Source organism: Varroa jacobsoni, unplaced genomic scaffold, assembly GCF_002532875.2.
Source record: "Varroa jacobsoni isolate VJ856 unplaced genomic scaffold, vjacob_1.0 scaffold_303, whole genome shotgun sequence".
Taxonomy (NCBI): Eukaryota; Metazoa; Arthropoda; class Arachnida; order Mesostigmata; family Varroidae; genus Varroa; species Varroa jacobsoni.
This window is the reverse complement of record NW_019213205.1, coordinates 18,084-38,305: the sequence shown is the minus strand read 5'-3', so window position 1 is coordinate 38,305 and position 20,222 is coordinate 18,084. Positions and strand designations below refer to the sequence as shown.

General features: G+C 40.6%; 1 protein-coding gene and 1 long non-coding RNA gene across 2 annotated transcripts; one reads left to right on the top strand and one right to left on the bottom strand.

The window, feature by feature from the left end:
• Nucleotides 1-8,151: 8,151 nt before the first annotated feature.
• On the top strand, nt 8,152-9,671 carry LOC111259190 (uncharacterized). The gene has a single exon (XM_022830991.2). The coding sequence runs from the start codon at nt 8,208-8,210 to the stop codon at nt 9,585-9,587; it is 1,380 nt and encodes a 459-aa protein (XP_022686726.1). The 5' UTR covers nt 8,152-8,207; the 3' UTR covers nt 9,588-9,671.
• A 333-nt stretch (nt 9,672-10,004) lies between these two features.
• On the bottom strand, nt 10,005-18,999 carry LOC111259189 (uncharacterized). The gene is made up of 2 exons (XR_002679472.2): nt 18,764-18,999; nt 10,005-13,067 (listed from the first exon to the last, which is right to left on the bottom strand). It is a non-coding gene; the product is annotated as an uncharacterized LOC111259189 (long non-coding RNA).
• Nucleotides 19,000-20,222: the final 1,223 nt, after the last annotated feature.

Below are 20,222 nucleotides of genomic sequence, written 5' to 3'. Positions count from 1 at the left end.
TCTCGACAAGCTAATTTATACTATTCAGATTTTCATCTAACTTCGCTTAATCAGATAGAGAACAATTACTGTAGACATGGGTCAGCATGTCCGCTCGCCATTAATACTTATCCAAACACTTAAACTGAATTATCTAACTCCGCCCCTATCGATGCTAAGGCACTGTAAATGGTACCTCTCTACGCGTAGCTTCTGCGGATGATTCACAGAACGATGTGTTAGCAGCTTACATGAACAAGGCCTGGTTCACTGTTTAAATGTATTAAGCACACCTCGACAAAACAAGCCTCTTTTTTCTTACAGTTATCCTTCCATTAAAATTGGGTCAGTATAATTAGAAACAACATAAAATATAAGACCACAAAGCAAGTCAAGATCATATCACCTAATGCTAAATGATTTGAAATCCGTAGCTCATGAGGAATGAAGGTGAGGGTTGACGATTGGTTGAAACGGTCGGCACTTGTAATGTAAATCTACTTTCTTCTAACGATAGGTCCCCTTTCGAACTATCATTTCACATCAACCCTACTTGTGTCCTATTAACAAACATCAACATCCTTTGGCTTAACTGAAAACGCAGGTGAATAGAATCTCATTGAAACAAAATCGATAACATATTCACAAACCTCTATTGTTCTGTGTGTAAAGACAATGTCTCTATGTCTCGAAGTTTACGTATGATATCGCCGTTGGGTATGTCGTTGAGACACGACGGCTGGCTTCCAGCACGAAACGAAGTCTCTGTACATGGCCGGGTCCGAACCCAGACTTTACACGAATCCCTAATATGCTATCGCAGGAACGATGCACCATATTGTCTTTTCAATTTTCATTGCACCTAATTTATTACGCATTTAATATGTTTATATCAGTTTCCAGCGTCACGTGTACCTAGCTCATGAACAGAAATGTCGCTTACAATTGCCAAAGCCGGATGCGGTATAGCGATGAACTACGCCTGTAATGCGGCGATGAAAAGAACGTTTACCCCACGTGTTGCAATTTTGCCATTATGACGCTTGAGGAGATCCTGTACTTAGAAACATGCCCTATTCGGAGAAAAACATGTTTTTAGTAAACCGCATCAACATACACTGATTAATATATGTCTTATATCCTGTAATTTCAATACAGGAATCTTGCTATTCGATACATTTCAGTTATACAATAACACGGATTAGTTCTCGGAGTCTTCATTGGATGCTCGTACCAATGTTACTGATAATTAGGAAACAAATTTTATTGATCCTGCATTTGTAATGGTAGTTCACCTGGCACCTAGTGATCAAATCAGTTCTCCTTTACTTGTCCTTTTTTCTGTTAGCAGTCACGACCCGGCGACCGGTGCTATAAGAGCCACAGCCCACCGCGACATTATCAAACCTGAGAAAACTCGGCGCTAACCAAATGTTGACTCGGTATTTTTGTGACTCGAAAAATGGCAGACGTTCGATAACAAGACAAAGAAACCAGTCAACGAGACGGCAAGCTACCTCCAGCTTAATAATAAAGTAGCTAAAATTATCTAGTGCATACATACTTAAGACACATGATATAAACTGAATACTGATTGTATAGCATTAATTTTCGAATTAAGAATTCGAAATTAAGATGTCTTCTCTTGAACAATCGTGCGCAAGCCACGATGCGACACAAACTTATTGGTAGCTGCGAAAATTTCTCTATTAATTTTCTGTGATCAGAATTTCGGTGACTTTCCTACTTATCGACCTCGATAGGACGTCAACACTTCTAGAGGACTATACTGTAATACCCTTCCCATTCGACATCGTCACCATCTCAGTATGGATCCTACAAACGTCGGATAGACACAGCGTGAAGCTAAATGATACGAGGGCTAGGTACACACAGAGAAACAAATTCCCTTTTTTCGCCCATAAATGCTTAAGTCAGCAAAAAGCAGGGATAAATCCTCAAGTTACCTGCAGAAATCGAGACGACTTTGCAGGAACTGCCTACAGAATTACTTACGCCCGCAACGTAAACAATCGTAAGAGCAGTAGCGACAGCAGTAATAGGACGGGGCATAGCCTCGACAATTGTACAGCCGGATAACTAGTATTTGAATTGTTGTCGAACCATTGAACAACATAGCTTTGGGGGGATGGAACAGTGGAATGAGTATCCACAAGATACCGCCTCGATTTGTCGAATTGGCCGCATATACTCGAGATTGATTTCCACGCACCCTCTAGATTTGCAAGCCCGCTTGTCTGCCATGGAATAATGCCAGCTGAACACAAAGCTATGTGACCAAACAAACAATCCGGATAGATCTTCCTTGCTGGTCTGACATGCACACCTTGATCTTGTCACAGTGAAGCTTTATTGTCACGACCACGTTACCCAACTAAAGCCCAATCGAATAATAATAATGATACTTGCATTCAAAGCCCGTCGTAGTTCGGAAGCATAATAATACCTGATAGCATATAATATGACAATACCGGAAGCATAATAATAGATATAAATACCTGGCGTTTCGCTGTTTTTCTAAAAAGAAAAACATGTCTTAATAGAGAAAAAAGAAAAAAAAAAGAGAACACATTAATCCATTTGCATTGATTGGCAACCGAAGACGGGCGCTGGGAGTTTTATAATTTTGTCTTGTGTTTAGTAAAAGACAGATATTAGAGGGTTTTGCCTGGCTGACATTTCCGCTCGATTCAACTTGGTTAGCTGGGCGTCCCGGCCATTAGCTATCGGTGCCCTAAAACCTGTCGGAAGATCCCATTATCCGATAGTATTGACACACAAACCTATCCGAAAGAGACTACTAATTACTGTTAGCTTTAGAGCCAAACGGAACGAGTTAGCAAATCGACGAAATAAAAAAGCTGTCTTCTTGAATTCTGGAAAAGAGCCAATTTAGCTAGAACTCGGTCGGGGTCAGGGGCAGATCGAAAACAATTAGAATGAACACTCTCTGTCACGTATCAAATATGAAATCTACTTTATCTTTCGAGCTGTCCAAATTAAAATAGTAGAAGCCTTTCGAAAAGGCCGCTTTGGTATGGTAGAATCGGTGACGAACTTTACTGGAAGATTAAATTCTGTAGTTAATCATATCGACAAACAAAGGACAAACGCAACTTCGTTTAGCAAGGATAATCCAGTTCAGTAGCTAAGAACGCCATTGAATTCTGGTAATTGTACGTTATGACACAGTCTGACGCAGACACGGTCCATATTAACCATTAAAGCATATTTTTCTTCCTCTTAATAGCATCGTAATAATACCGTATCTTGATTAGGCAAAATGTCTAACATACACATGACTCCAGCTATGGGTGTTTCAACGAAAATTAACAACGGATTGTTGGCAGCATGTCCATTCTTGAATAAACCCCAAAAACAAATTTTTGGATCTGAGTCTGCTTCAAGTATGAACGTTTGCGTTTTCTGATCTGTTTCCTTCACACGAAGAGTTCTCTAGTTTTTCGACAAAGCTAAAGCCTTTCAGCGTCTATACGACGCGGTAAGGCGTTATTGCCCTTGGCGCTGGGATGCTAACATAATCGAACGCTCTTTTTGATATGACGTTATAAAGTAATAACTAAAGTGATAAACTTCTATTTAAAAATAACTATTGGATGCTATGCTCAGTTCTTAACTAATCTAGGATTTCAAATTACCTATGCTATTTGTATTGTTTGTAGATTCCATTGTAGGCTTGTACAGCCTACCTTCTAAGAACCTAGAGGCGAAACAAAAAAAAACTTACTATTAGTATTTTCTTTTTTTTTTTTTTAATTATCCTGGCTAACAATGTGTTCCGTATTATTCGAGATAGTAGCATCAACGTTCGCGTGAGTGTCTTGGACAAAGCTCTATGGAGAATAAAATGAGGACTGCCGTCTTTCAATGCTGGCCGTTCATATTGACGCTACGACACGAGAGATTAGCATTGAAACAACGTACCGTGTTTGTGTGCGGAAGTGTCATAATGACAAAACTTCATTATGACATACAGAAAAGAACTTATGATTTTTAATCAAGCTAGCAGCGCAGCCAGAAACCCTTCAAAAGCAGCATCTGCCCTAGCTAATGCCACACCTCTCTATTTTTTCGCTGCCCATTAATCATCGTTCCATATAACGTTACTTTTAGGGCTGTCTGGGACAAATTTGGGGAACACCAATGTCATTGCAGATCGAACTCCCTATATCAGAAAATATAGCTCTAAACTATTATTAAGAATAGAAACGTTTTCAAAATTATCTTTAGACATAGCCTTATTCTACCACTAGAGTATATAATAACTGTCAAAGAACATACTTCAATGTAAAGCTTGTTCCGCGATTCTCCGTTCGGCCCAGGTATTTAAGGTACCAAATCGATGTACAGAAAATTTGGCTGCATTCTCATTAAAGGCACATTCAGTCGATCTAGCCGTACAGTGATAGATTCCTAAGGTAACGTTGTCTTTACTGACGAGCTGGATCGTCTCCCAAGTTTCGATGGCCAAAGAATATAATACAGTATTAAATACATGTGAGTTCAAGTCGAAGCAATGGGAATGGGCCAACGTGTTCCGCAACGGATGGCCCGTTTCATGTCCGGGAATATGTCTGCCTGCCTTGGTACAGAATCGGCTTAGCCGGGACGCCATCTACCTGCCCAAAATAGCCCATTAAGAACGCCCTAAAGAAAAATGGCAGCGGCCAACACCAGTAGTATAATTGTAGTGGTATTTTGTCTGTGAATGAGTGACGTTTAGTAAGGTATTCGTACAATATAGGGGCCCTAATTCAAGCTCACGTTAACGAGGACAAAATACTATTAAATGAAATATATTATTATTATTTTAGTGCATTTGTTCTAATGCATTCTATTCATTGCAACGTTTCTACCCTCTGATATAGGTAATTATACATGACTATAGCACGTGCGTTTATAGATAAAAAAAAACGTGGGGGAAGTCTATCTGTGGTATAACGCGTAGCTGGAGATAAGCATCGCCTGTAGTGCGTCTGATCGAGTAGAACTGGCGCTACAAAACGTAGATATTTTGGTCTACAGAGAATGCCTTCCCAGCGTAATTAGGGTAGTAAGTTTTTTTTTTACGATTCGATTAACTTAGTGCTTTGGATTCACGCTTGTATTCGGATAACGACTGTTAAAACTGTCCCGTTGCCTTCTCTGCAAATTCCTGTAACGCTTGACAACCGATAAGTTCAAGCCTGTTTACATGAATCAATGAGAGCCATCTATGGTATACGACAGTGAAACCGAACAGCACTCAATAGACCCCCCATGAAGCCATCTTGAACGGGCCACGAGATTTGCCGGATGGTCCCATTATGTCAATGTCAATTGTCCGGGTATCGATTCGAAGCTTCGTTAAACCGCAAGTCGCTGAAAGATCAATTTAATTTACGGCTCGTTCGCCTTGTGCACCAGCGTATGCTGAAGATGGCTCGGTACTTCTATCCATAGCAGACAGCCTATAATGACTAAAATGATAAATTAATAGGCAAGTACTACATCAGCCTCATTCGACCGCTGTCGCCGCATTATATAGATGCCGCAGACGCCTTGCTGCCCTTGTCAAATTCGTTACTCAGTCCGTCGCTTGTGCAATAACTCGTCTAGCTCTTTGTATTCACCTCAGGCTCTTCTGGCCCTTCGGAAGACACGGACGTCGTTCCGAACGTGACTAGTTGGCTTCGCTACTACTAATTTTGTTCACGCGAAAAGCCAAATACAGCACAGTTGGTGTTGAAAACTGAGATTCTTCCCGGATCCCAGAATTAGTCAGACGATAACTGGCGCTCCGTGCGGATCCCACTCTGAGTGGGCAGCGCCGTTGCGTGTTTACGGTACGACTATGTAAACTAAAGGACGCCTGCCTACAAGAAAACGTATCGCACACTAAGTAGTTTATTCAAACGGTCGCCTATCAGGAAGGCAGATATCCGACAAAACTTGTTGGGAGGTCGCAATGGCATTAATATATGCCTGGACAGCTCGGTATAAAGTTGGATTTATTGAGAAGTTTTGGCAAAGTTAACGAATATAGCATTACCAAATATAGAAACAATTTTTGATCCTATGAGGAACGGCAAATCTTACTAGTCAGTTGGAGAAGACAATATTTCTTTTGATTGTTCCTCGCGTGGATTTTCTCAGTAGCACAATAGACTCTCTGGTGGGCGGGCGCATATGTGTAGTATTCTCTGTCGGTGACCTCACTGCGAGTGGAGCTCGAAGAATTCCTTTGTTTTCTGTCTGCATTCATTCACTAACGATCCACTAGAAGCTCAATACAGGAAGGTACATATATTTATTTTGAAGTATCATTTAAGCTGCTGGATGGGTGTATTCCTCTTTCGGACTTCGCCGTCTATCTCCGTCCCTAACATACCACTGCATCATGACATTTCGTCGGTTTGTAACCAGAGGCACACATTTTACGTCCGCCGCTGTTGCCTCACTTAAGCCTTATTTCAGACAGCTGCTTCCCCTAGCACGAAAGGGAGTGCGTGTAGGCTCAGTCTCAAGCCTAGGCCACCTCTCGCGTCCTTAACTTCAGTAGACAAAATTTAACACTATGGTATTACGGGGATTTGTTGAGGTTGAGTGGCTCGATAAAGACATATTTTTTTCTAATTGTGGCTAGCAGGTAGAAGCCGTGCTTAATTAAATAGGACCAGGTTCGTACGTTCTAGTAGGGGATATTCATAGGGGACGACACGCAATCGAAGAGATTCTCAAAGCATGAACGTTGATTCTTTTTTTATGCATTTTCAGGCGAACACAGCTCTAACCTAGGTCAAGCAAAAACAGATGTAGTTGTCTGAATATAAAGTAAATGCGCGAATTTCATTATTGCAGAGTAAGTTACCAATTGAAATGACACAAAAACAAGTACCGACCCAAGAAAAGAGAGAAGGATAAAAAACATTAGCAGCCAAATACAATGAACAGCGAAGTTTCCGTACAAACAGCCCTCCACCAACCTGAAGCAACTTTGCGTATCAAAGACTAGTACATTATTCATAAAACACTGTTTCTTGTTGAAGGAATAACTTGATTACTACAAGTCTTAGCTATATTTTCATAAACGAAGACGATTTCGATTTTCGTTAACATGACGTCAGCGGCCTCCATTGCCGGTCTGGTCTCTTCGCAGCTGCTCGTTACTTGTATCGAGATTACGAAATAGTGCCAGACGGTCTTCATTGCGAACACCCATTTTGAAAAATAATTATTCCTAGAAAGGACTTCGTCTGTCGGCAGCCAGTTCTCCGCTGGCCAAGCTGCTCCAATGTCCTTGACAGTGAGGTCCTCTTGCTTTTACCTCTCGCTCAGTTCGCTGATGTATCCGTTATCAAACGAGTAGCATACGGACGTTCGAACCACCACAGTATAAGCTGCTGATGATGGATCTGCGCTTACATGCAAATCTGACTGCATTATATCGTACTTTATTAGAGGCTTGAATTCGTCCCGCCGTAACGAACGAGATTGCAGAAAATCCGGACCGCTGTCACCTTTTTTCTTCAATTTTTCTCTGCCGTTGCCGCCGAGTCGCATCAATGTACATAAAGTTACAAAACCATACTGTGCATCTAGTGGCTATCAGTCTTTATAAATGCCCATCACGATGGTGCTTGTACTGCAATTTTAATAGAAGTAAGTTATTTCGTGCTACGATCGTACAACTGCTGTGTCCCGTGAAGCGTTCATGTTTTCGAACTATTTTTAAGCCTATCTTCCGCATATCATTATCTTCTGCGTTCACGTGCGATCATAACTTCTGTTAGATCTATTCGCATTGTTGCGATACGTTTTGCCTATTACCGCTTGTCTATTGGTGCGTTCAATTAGTTAGTTACTAGCAGCGATGTACAAAGATCTCGGCCGTGTAAAGGAAATACCTGAGCTTAGTGTCTACTATATTTCCTGTTATTGTCATGTTTGTATCCGCTATTAATATGATCGGCCACACGGCCGGTGAAAGGAAAAAAACGAAAGGTTATTGTGCTAGATACTCTAACAATTACGATTGTTGTTCTATACTGACAAATGTATAAACTAGGTAACGGTCGCGTCGATAAGTTTCCTCCTCTCATCTGTGGAGAGCCAAAGACGTTTGATCTTCTAGTATTTAACCGGTATCGACACTCGGCGGAAATCGCAATCAGCTCAAACATTTTCCGCGTACTGCGTGATTCATTATGGGAGCTTTCGAAATTGTTATCGCGGCCCTTGCCGTTGTGGCCGTCGACAGCCAACTGATCGCCCCATCGTACGGAGCGCGCGGTTTATCTGTCGGATCTGGACTTTACGGCATCTCTTATGCGTCAGCCAACCCTTATGGCATCCGTTACGTAACGCCGTACGCCACTCCAGCCATCTCCTACGGCACGATTGCATCAGCGCCGGCGGTTTCCTATGAAATCGCCGCTCCCGCTGTGTCCTACGCAGCTACACCGATTACCACTCGTGCAATTACCCTACCTGCCGTTCCCGCTGTGCCCTATGCAACCGCACCAGCCGCAGCTCGTACAGTTACCTACGCGGCTCCTACGACTGCCCGCTCTATTTCAGTAGCAGCTGCACCCGCTGCAATTCGCACAGTGCCCGTGGCTGCCCCTGTGGCTGCTGCTGCCCCAAATGTCGCAGTTTCTGCTCCGGCTCAGCCTGTTAATGTCGGCCTGATCGGTACTGCTGGCGCTCCAGCCGTCCGTTTGCATGAGGTTCATACAGGATCTGGTCGCCAAGCTATTCGTATTGAGGACTATCAGTCTGGCGATCAGATTATCCGTGTCCACGAAGGTGAACAGGCTGCTCCTGAAATCGCTCAAATTGCCGTCCCTGGTGAGCAGCACCATGTGCGCATCGTCGAGCATAAATCTGGCCCAGCCGAGGTTCAGCGTGTGCTAAGCCGGGCCCCGACCCAGGTCGTCGATGTGCATAAGCCCGGCCGTCCAGGAGCCCGCATTATTCAGGTTGTCAAGGGTCAGTCGCCCGCTCCTTCCATCGAGTTTATTAGTGCTGGTGGCTCGTCTCACCACGTCTACTACGCTGATGACGTGAATGCGGGTGCCGCTGCTATCGGAGGCGGTAGCCTGGGAGGTGCTACTACGTTCGCCACCTCATATGGGCCCGCTGTCGGGGGCAGCGTTATCTCGGCTGCGCCAGCCGTCTCGACAATCTCGGCCGCTCCCGCAATTTCGACAATTTCGGCTGCTCCAGCCATCTCAACCATCCCGGTTACCCCCGCAATTTCGACAATTTCGGCTGTTCCAGCCTTTTCGACGATCTCGGCCGCCCCTGCAATTTCGACCATTTCGGCTGCCCCAGCCATCTCGAGGATCTCGGCTGCCCCGTCTATTTCTGTAGCAGTTGCCCCGGCTACCGCCTACTCGACTCGAGTCGCTGCTGGCCCAGCTGTACCTTACTCTCCGTATGCCCCCATCGAGTACGGAATCTACGGTCTAGGAGGATTCAACTATGGAGGCCTCGGTCATTCAACCGGCTACACCTCGTACGGATCTGGAAGCAACGTTTTCCTTGACGCTAATAAAAAGTCCTCCGCGAAGAAATCTGCCTAAATTAAACCTGGAGTGAGATCGAAAAAAAAAATGGTTAAAGGTCATGGGAAACAATAAATGCATAGAGTTATTTAATATGATTAATATAGTTGTGTTAAGCGTATTCATATAGAAACAGTATTTCCAGTAATCATTTGCTTTGATATTATTATAGCGTGTCAAAATGGTTTTAAAGTTGGAGTAAGGTCTCTGATAGACTAGTAGAGCTTTGTAATGAAACATTTAACGTACTTTTGCTTACGTACGCGTTCAGGCTAACGGAGTTATAGTTCGGGCAGAAACACATTAGCCAAATAATATATTGTTGCGCCTTGGCCACGACCGTTAGACCTAAGATATTTGAACGGAAACATTAAACACTAAGAAAAAACTTATCACAATAGCAAACGTTCAAAATATTCTTCTCAATGTCGTCTATTTATATTTTCTATATATTCTTAGATATAAACATTTTTAAGGAAACTTATTTCAAATATATGCTACCTCTGTTAACGAGCAAACAAGTATCGCTACTTAGAACGAAAAAAAGATGCTATAAAAAGATCAAAGTTTGGTTTACCAAGAAGGTGTCAACTCAAAAGTCAACTTAAAAATAATTTCATTAGTTCTAGCTATGCAGATCCTTAATGATTTATCACTCGCAACGGGATGGAAGATCATAGGGTGCGCGATGCGGCATTTACTACTGCCAGAATTGTTACTATTTCTATTAGCAAGCTTAATTGTGCTGGAGTGACAGTCCAAGTGAAGTCCTATATCGTAGACTAATCAGCTGTGCCGGTCATGAACATCTACCTACCGTAGCCTGTAGCTTATATCTATTTTGTATGCATTATTATGAACACTCAGCCATAGTTCCGACCTTGTAGATGTGACTAGAAATACAGTACATCTTTGATGCCATTTAAAGTACTTTTCTACAAGTATGTAGTAGCGTGTTGAAATTATATTATTATAAGTTAATCTCGGTTATCCATGTCACTATTCCAAAAAAAAGCATCTTTATTGTGTGTCTATTGTACTTGATATATATATATATATATATATATATATATATATATATATATTTTTTTTTTTAATTGCACTTAGCAAAGGAATATAGTAACTATTTTCACGACTGTTAAAATATAGATTCATATTTCAACAATAGAAAGGATATTGAATGAGCTTAAAAAATAAGTAAATTTAGTACTGTTTTTCCGGTTTGATGTCCATTTAGGCAAGTTTAAAGAGCCCTGTGTATTTGGAACAGCAAAACCTGATGCAAAATAGGTCGCTTGAACCTCAAGGCTACCATTTAGCAAACAAATTTGATTCACTTCTGTCAGGGATTTAGTATTTGAGAGTACTCATCTATTAGATAGTTCAGTTAGAGGAATACAATATGGAGTATATCAACAGTAGATAAATATACTAGCATTAGATATATCTGGTTGACTAAGAATTATGAATATACTGATCATCGAGCTATCCTTACGTTTCAACGCCACATTATAACAAAATAGAAATAGATCGATCACAGAACGGGGCCTGTTTGGCTGTTCTAGGTAACTGGGCAAAAAGAAGAGCGCACTTTTACTAAAGTTACATGTTTCTGTTATGATTTTTTAAAAAATGACTGCACACCTCTCTGGATAGCAGGCAGATCTTTAATTAAAAAAAAAAAACCTTTGGTGTGCTACCGGTTCCCGAAACGATAATTTCAAGTAACGATATTTCATTTCCGCTAATACCCTGATGAACGTGATTTGCTATTTCGTGATTGTTGATAACTAAGACAAGTAACGCGGTCTGCATAAAATATCAATGCGTAACGAGATAGGGTAATATTACGGAACTCCTGTTAATTGTTTGCTCAGATTTCGTGGTGGCTTATCGATAAGCAAGCCTATTATAAACGTGCATAAAACATACAAAGTGGTTATTTATTCCGTTTTTTTTTTTCTTATTTATCATCAATAATTTATAGTTTAAGGGACAACGCAAATCCATGATTTGTCGGCTATCACACCACGTAGTTGCTATGAACATTGAAGCATTCGTGTTTTCAGAGTAATTTCTATATTTTTCTCTGTTGAATGAAAGATCGATATTTATTATGTAGGTTTCTAAATCAATTCAATGTGTACAAGAAAAAAATGTACTCCCACGCTTTGTTTTTGTTTCAAGTTCAAGTTCCTTTCATACGTTTGCGATGGTCGGCTTAGGTTTGACCATTCCTATTTTGAAGCGAATTTCGACATTCGAGCATTTTTTTTTTTTAAAAATCCTTTGGCCCATATTGACTCTTGAAAAAGGAATTCTAAATTTCGGTGAGTTAATTTTTTGGTTAAAAACGTCTTTTTTCAGCTTTTGTCACTATTGAAATGCTTAACGAGAACATTTACTATTGAATCTGAGCAGTACTTGATAAAACTTGAAATTAGTACGTTGTCTCTTTATTTCGATAAGTATTGCCACTACTATTTTTATTCGCTTAACACGATCGCAGCGTAAGCTCTACGATGGCAACGGGATCCGAGATTAAACAATAGGCAATTCAGCCAGATATGCCATACGTCCCACTCGATTAATTGTATTTCTACCGTGGCACCGTACGTGCCACGTTTAGAAGTGTGAGTATTTCAATATGCTTATACTAAGTGACCAAATTCTACTAAGACTACAGATTGTATCGAGACTTCAGACAGCGACTCGAGCTCTCTTTGTTCTGCAAGGTTTGCAAAAGGTTCTGCAATCGTTCAACCTATCCAATCAAATAGTCATCGAGTATATTAATAAAGTACTAATTAGTATATCGAAGCTACGATTATAAAACGATCTGCGATTTGCACGGTTCTAAATTGAGGCATTTTCTGCCACTTATCTACGTCTACTGGGTCGATAAGTTAAGGTTGAGAACAGCATATTTCGGGTCCGGTTAGCCATCCATATGAATGTCTCTGATGGCAAAAACTTTGGTAACTGGCCCAAATGATGAGCTGCAAACAAACGACTGTCATAGGGCATCTTCTAAATTTAAGTGCTCAATAAACTGAATGAACGGTCCGAGAAAACGCAGCTTTTCGTTATCTCTCCAAGGACAATACACAACTTCAGCGGCTAATTGTTACAAATAGGATTTCTATGCTAACCTCAAGTGATGGATGGTTTTTAGAAATGCTATTAGGCCTGAAGTTAGACTCCACCCGACGAACTAGTACCATTACATGATTTGTGTTTGGTGGGACTGAAAGCATACTGTACACTGGAAGGCACTTAAAAAAACAAGAAAATCTCTATATCGCCGAGTTTTATTGAGAAAACGAAATTATATAATCGAGGAAGTCAGGTAAACATAACAAGGTTATCCTTGTCCAAAATACTACGAGACCGCACATAGCGAAGGTCTTTTATGCCACCTTTGAAGACCTTACGTAGGAGCTGCTTTTGCATACAGAGTCTGCTGAACAAACTTCTCACTACCGGAATCGACGATTTCTGTAGAAACGGAACAAATAGACTTGATTTAGAGACGGGAGAAAATCGTAGGCTTGACGCCGATTGCATACTAAATAGATTCCTTAATAGACTTCAGTGAAACGCTTCGTCTTTTATTGGGAAAAATAAATTGCCCTTACTTTGTCACGAACAATAAAAAAAAACAGGTTAATTTCCACAAGTATATTTAGCTGCAGATATCTTTTTCATTGTTTATTTTTCCATTGTCCTATGTCTTCAGGCGACATCCAGGCGATAACTTCCAGTACTATTCGCCTCCGAAGATTTAGAATCCAATTATGTTTACATAATCCTTACAAGTTTTCTGTTTAGTTCTGTGTAAAGGTGAGTCGTGCGTTTCTTTTGAAGCGCACGAATGCACGTACGTATTGATGTGTTTGCGCGGACGGTGTACATGTACGCAACGGCATCTATAGACTATTATAAATTCCGGAGCTATTATGTGACAGCTTCTGTAGTCCAAGTCGCCCAACAAACAACACAGGCCTATCTTCGATACAGACTACCGAAATATTTGTGGTTTTACTAGGTCTTTTATTAACGCTGCCAGCCGCTTTCCCATATTGATAACAGATCATTTCGAATAATTCGAAGTTAAGAACCCCGAAGAGACAATCGAAAAGCTCGTACACTTTCCTTCGACAATCCTGCTTTCCGTCGATGTAAAAACGAGTGAAAGACTCCCGAAAACCACAATCAGCGCAGTGCAAGGTCGTTATTACGACTGAACCAGTGACTCGACCCGAAAGTAAAGAATTAGCTACGAGAACTTTACGAGAACGATATGAATTGCATTATCAATTATTACTAGCCGCGAAGGGATTTAGTTTTAGGAACCTGAATACGGACACGGTAGCTAATACGCTGCTGCTCCGATTCCACCAACTATGAGCACTACATGGCATACGAATGCCGCGCCTACTGTTGCCACCGTGACCGGGGCGTCCGTCGCTGTTCACCGGTTGATTCCTCGTCCATTTATTCCTACTGAACCCACCACGACGCAAATCGCTGTAGCTGCCTCCCCCGTCGATTTCGGGGCACTTGCTCGATGTCTTCAAACTCATGAAATCCACACAAGCTCAAGCTGTCAGATTATTCGTATAAAACATTTTCAGGCAGGTAACTAAGTGATTCGTGTGCATGAAGGTTCTCGGGCGTTATCTCAGATTGCTCAGGTGGTCGTTCCTGGCCATCAACCATCAGGCTGACCCCGGTCCTGGTGGGCATGTTGTGAATCGTCAGCCAACTCAGGTCGCAGATGCTCATAATATCATTCTGGAGTTCGCATCCTGCAAGTAGTCCGCGGCCAATCCCCTCCGCCATCGGTTGAATCCATCAACGTCAGCGGACCTGACCATTACGTTTACCGCTTCTGCTCCGTAGCTTTCCATGCTACTCTCGCGCACCCTCACCGTTTGGCAAGCCGTCCCATACTACACTAGTTTCACCCCTCCATGTTGTTCCCTCGAGCATCGTAGGCAATACGTTGTACGGAGCCCACTAAGCAGCACTAACTTTTTCAATGAAAGCTGAATGAAACTTTAGGAAACAGAAGCACATCAAACGTCAGCTCTCATGCACGTATATGACCTGTAGTACAAAGTTAATAAACTTATTTCTACTAACTAAGATCAGGCTGGTATGAAAAAAATATTCTCCTGTTTGTGAAATGTAGGCTAACCTATAACTATTCTCATCTTTCAATCAAAATAGTTTATTCAATTAATTTGTGCTAATAATGCCGGCGAAACATCATTGCGATAGGATTAGGATTCTATAGCTAAAATAGAAAACAACTAACATTGATTAATACACCTGTTTTTAGCGGCTTAGATTGATTTAGCAAATGCTTTTTCACCCAGAAATTATAGTTTTACAGCGATGGGGTTAGAGTGTGACTAGAAAGTTACTGATACAAATGGCTCAATTTAGTTAAGTAATATAATTTCAGAGTATTAAAAAAAAAAAGCTTCCTATATCTTTGACCTTAAAACGGAAAATACTTTTCCATGTTTTCAGCTATTTTAACCTACGTTACAAAGCGGCACAGTCGTAAAAGCTGAACTTTCCTCTTTAGAATAGAAACAAGACCAAAGATATAGGATAGAGCATATTAATTGAACACTTATTACAGAATCCTTTTCAACATAAACGAAGATATGCTGTTTATTTGACCTATTTCAACAGAAACATCTCTGGACATGAATAAAAAATAAAGGGCCAGCAAAACAAGCGATGAAAAATTTCACTTGAAGTACGTTTGTCAGTTAGTAAGTTGTTTCTAGTATGATTCGATGTAAACGTATCAAAAAGTATATGCGTAGGATTAAAAGATACGGGCTTTGCTACACTCCCAGCATAGAGCTGACTTTCATAGTAAAACCTACCATAACTAGGTGCAACTAAGAAATGGACGTTTCGGATAATTGTTCCACAACCTGTTCGGTACATTATAATTGATTTTTTTTCGAATGTCCTACTTTTTATTTAAATCTCTTCATCTGTCTGTGTCGAGCTACACGACGACGGACAGTAAATAAAGGCTGAGATTATATTGATATTTATTTAATCTACACTATCAAGTTTTTAGACGAATATTCAAATTTTCGTTCTTCTTTTTTAATTCTCCTATCAGATATGGCCGGATATCCTCGAGATTGCTGCTTCACTTGTACTTATGACAAGTTTAATTATGTCTTTAACCTTAAAAAACATTCACGACTGATTAGTTTTCAAGACATAGCCGAAGTCACTCCAGAAATGTCTAAGCGGACATATAAAACGAAGATCAATCCGATCAATCAATTTATGGTTTGATCCAATTTGGATGCGGAAGACTAAGGTCCACAATGAAAAAAATAGTTTCTGCGCGTTTTATTTTAGGATAGATAAATTGCAAACACACCCATAGCGCCTCTGCAATTTTTCATTTCGTATATTTTTCATTATAAAACGCAAACATTGCTAGCACAGCTCTAAAGAGGAAAACAAATTTGACCTTGGTTTACTAACGATAGAAAAAGGTCGGTCGCATTTATTGATCGAAAGCGTTGGCCCTATTTATATTTTACTTACAATTGTTATCTCCTTTCGATGGGCCGCATCAACAGCGCGATGAACTGCGGAAATTGCAGGGGCAACTTGCTCTACTAAGGCAGCGCGCGAAAGAATGGGCACGGCTAAAGAGTCGTAGGAGGGGTATGGTAAAAGACTGCAGCAGCCGGGGTATGATAGACAAGCGCAGGAAGTGGAACAATTTCAGCATTTGGGGCAGCAATTTGGACGTCTTTGGCGTGTTACACGTGGCGGCTTTGGCCGTTAGCGTTGATAAGCTCGATAGAAGGAGGAGGCAAATCACCCTTGACAATCGGCACGATGCGTGCTCCTGCACAACCTGGTTTCTGGACATCGACGACTCGAGCTTGCTGACGATGCACAACACGCTGAATTTCAGCAAATCCGAATGTGGCTCTGTTCGCCGAGAACCTAGACCTGAACAATCTGAAGTGCAGCCTGTATCCCTCTAGCACACGGATCACCTGATCACTAGCCGGAAAATCGTAGATGCGGATAGTCTGGCGGCCAGATTCCGTGAGAATCTCATGACTACGGATACTGTTATTCATGAGCATGGGCAGTCACTAACAAGCTGAGCAATTGCTGCAGTATGCTGAACTGCAACAGCTAGAGTGGCATGCTGTATAGCCACAATGGGAGCAGGGGCGACAGAATTTAGCCTAATACTGGAACAGCTGGGGCAGTTAGTACAGAAATCTTGCCTGTGGTAACAGGTACAGCAGAGTGGGCCATTGCGATAGCGAAGGCAGGATTTACGTACGGCGTCCCTCCATGAAAAACAATCGTTGCGGCAGCGTACAAAAACTGATTAAGTTCCATAATAGGCGACTGACCACAACCGACGGCTGCCACACAGATAGTTTATAAACATTCCGATTATTGCCGAATGCCGATTGTTTGCTGCTTACTCTAACCGTACAGATATACCAATGTACCTAAATGGCAGCCACAGACCTCTATACCCAATAAGCTTCCCCCTTCCAGCAATGCCCAAATTTCAAATGTGGTCACGCTTGTGCCGTCGCCTGTTCTTAGACACTAATGCCTTCTGGGTTCTGACCTTCGTATCACATGCGTGTTCTTCGTCTTGCCAAGCAGGCGCCTGTTTCAACGATGATAATAGTAAATTCTTTCTGTTGTCCCGTCGAAACTGTATGTGCCGCACCACTTTGGCACGATGGCCACACTGGATGTATCCTAATACAACGCAGAAACAGTGTGGCAGTAGAATCATCATCAGGAGAAATATCCTGCACTACATTTGGGATTAGGATAAGTTCCGCTCGTGACTCGCTATCTAGAGTAGCTATGTTTCGGGCTTGAAATGAATCGTCGCTTCAGACTAGCAAGGAGACAATCATATAATTCGTATATGATACAATTTTAAGGATGAGATGAATCTATAGGATGATGAGCGCACTAGCAGATATAAATAGACTTTGGTGATGTATGTTTTTTTTTTGCAAACGTCTTGGATTATAAGCCACGCATAAGGCAATTACTTTGTACTTAGGTACTTAGTTGAGCGTGGTTAGTACCTTCTATAATAACATTGCATTTTGTTTTTAATAAAACTAATGTTTTCGCACGCTAGTTGCCAGGAATCTGCGTCCAAGGTAGCGGGGCAAGCTTCCCGACTATTGTATTTGCTTAACTGAAATAGTTACTGAACGGCGTATCATCTGCCTTTAAGCTTTATTTTAAACAGCCTGCCAATATTGCATATAGAATAAGGGGGGCGATTGAATGTCGTTTCCTCTTAATATTTCCTTGTGCAAACTGAGTTATGCTAGTGATAGCCATCCCTCGGAAAAATCTTGAAAGCTAATTTACTAAAAATGCCGAAGTAATGCCGGAGTAAAAAGTATCTGTCCAAAAAAGCGTGTTACTTCCCTGATAAAGTATCCTTGACATCATACCCAAATAGAGTTTAATCTTTCAAAAAATGTTCCATAAAGTTGTCCATAAAGTTCCATAAATGTTGTCTTTATCGTTCCCTCTTTTACGTGCTCATAGGTCATTTTAACCGTTACTTTCACTTAAAATCTGTTACGCCCGTATTTGTATAATCAAAATACTAAACCTTTTGACAACGAAACATAACATTTCATGACGAACATAAAATATAGCAAGCCTTATCCTTCCGAAAATTATCCTCTATTTTTTTTTAACTGTGTCAAAAACCTTTAAGTGCAATTTAGTCAGCTTTTAATAAATTTATAATTAAATAATTTTAATAAATAGCATTTTTTTTTTATAGAAATTATACCAATTATGATTTTATCAGATGACCTAGATTAAACACAGAATAAAAACACTACGCCTTATATCTCTGAGATATTTGAAATCTCTCTGGCTATGTTAAATTGTTGTTGTTATGTTGGCTAAATTAAAACGAGGTATCAAGCTGATATAAAAGGCAACTCTTTAACTTTTGTTTTTGTGAAGAGGAAGTTACGACATTTATTAGGATCTCTATGAGCACCTTAAGGAAACACTGCAGTAAGGACACCTGATAGGGAAGCTATTCATATATTACATCTGGTTATCGCACATCTGCTTAATTACTGAGCATAATTTTACCAATGGCTTACCTGTATCGTTATTTCTCCTGTACACACGTCCAGAAGGCTGTCGCATGTTTTCTGTTTTACAGATTTTTTTCTCAGCATTAATGAATTCACTAGTGTTGCAAATGTGTTTTTTGTGACTAGGGTAAAATTGTTTACCTAATAAAATTGTTAGGGGAAGAGTGATTAATTAGAAAATATTTTACCATCCTCTTAATTATAATAGTCATCTAAAACGCTGTTGCTGAGTTTGACCATGCTTTTCATGTACACATATTGCATGTACTCATACAAAGTAAGTTTTATAAGATTATTCTCAGCTGTTCTCTCATACGGCAAGTGCTCGTAAAACGCCTCGCTGGCCTTTTCCAGTTTTCTCTGCCAAAGCTATTATCCTATTCAAGATAATGATAATCGTGTGTATATATATATATATATATATATATGATCGTTCGATATCATTGTTATTTATGGTCCTTTACCATGCTTCGGTGCTTGAGTAGGGAAACTATATTTTGTTGCTTCCAAAGGGACTGACTGCGAGAATGTGACTATGGGAAGGTGATTGTAACGTCTAGTAGACGTAATAAAACAAAAAAATACGGAAATAACCGAGGGCGGAGAATGACGTAATTATCTCCTTATTGGCGTTTTCTTATCAAGTCGAGTAAGTATCTTGAATTTTCATAGTCATTAATGTTCGCTTCGAGACCTGCGCATATACTACGCCTTGGGAATTTTTCCGTAGGCAAGCTAGTTGTTGAAAAAAATCATACTTTCAAAAGTGTCAACTTTGTTTCTTCATCATTCCCTAGCAGACCGGTCTTGGTAGGGCCAATCGACAATCTAGATAATAACAGCTTGCAACTAGTCCTTAGTTTTGTAATGGGACCAGATTTGGATCGTATTATTATTATTATCTACTTCCGTTCAGATGTCCCTATCTATATGATGATAGATATAGAAACTGCGAAGCCGGAACTTGTGAGACACACCCATTCCGAAAACCGGCTAGGGCCTATAAAAAAATAACCTTAATAACGTACATTCGGTCAGACTTGCCTTTTTTCATTTTGATTTAGCACTAAACCCCTAATACCGAACAATACCGGTATTTTTACTCGTAGGCATATCGGTAAAGGTAAGGTATTCTGTAATTTTTGGCACCGATACATACACCTATTGGCAATAAGGTCAACGTATATCCTGTATTTTACGATACGACAACATCTTTTAATTGTTCTATACGAAATAGTTTCATATGAAATTAGGTTCACCATCTTCGTACGCGAACGGTTTATTCCTTCGTTAGTTGTAGGCGTTTACACATTTGGCCCTGCGCATTTCGCTAACTAAGAACTATTTATAAACGCAGATATAGGTCCACTCAACCGGTTTTACTTTTTGCTAATAGCTGATTCATTCGCATCAGTACCTGTATAGTGACACTTTAGCTGCTTAGCTTTCGTGATATCAAACTTAC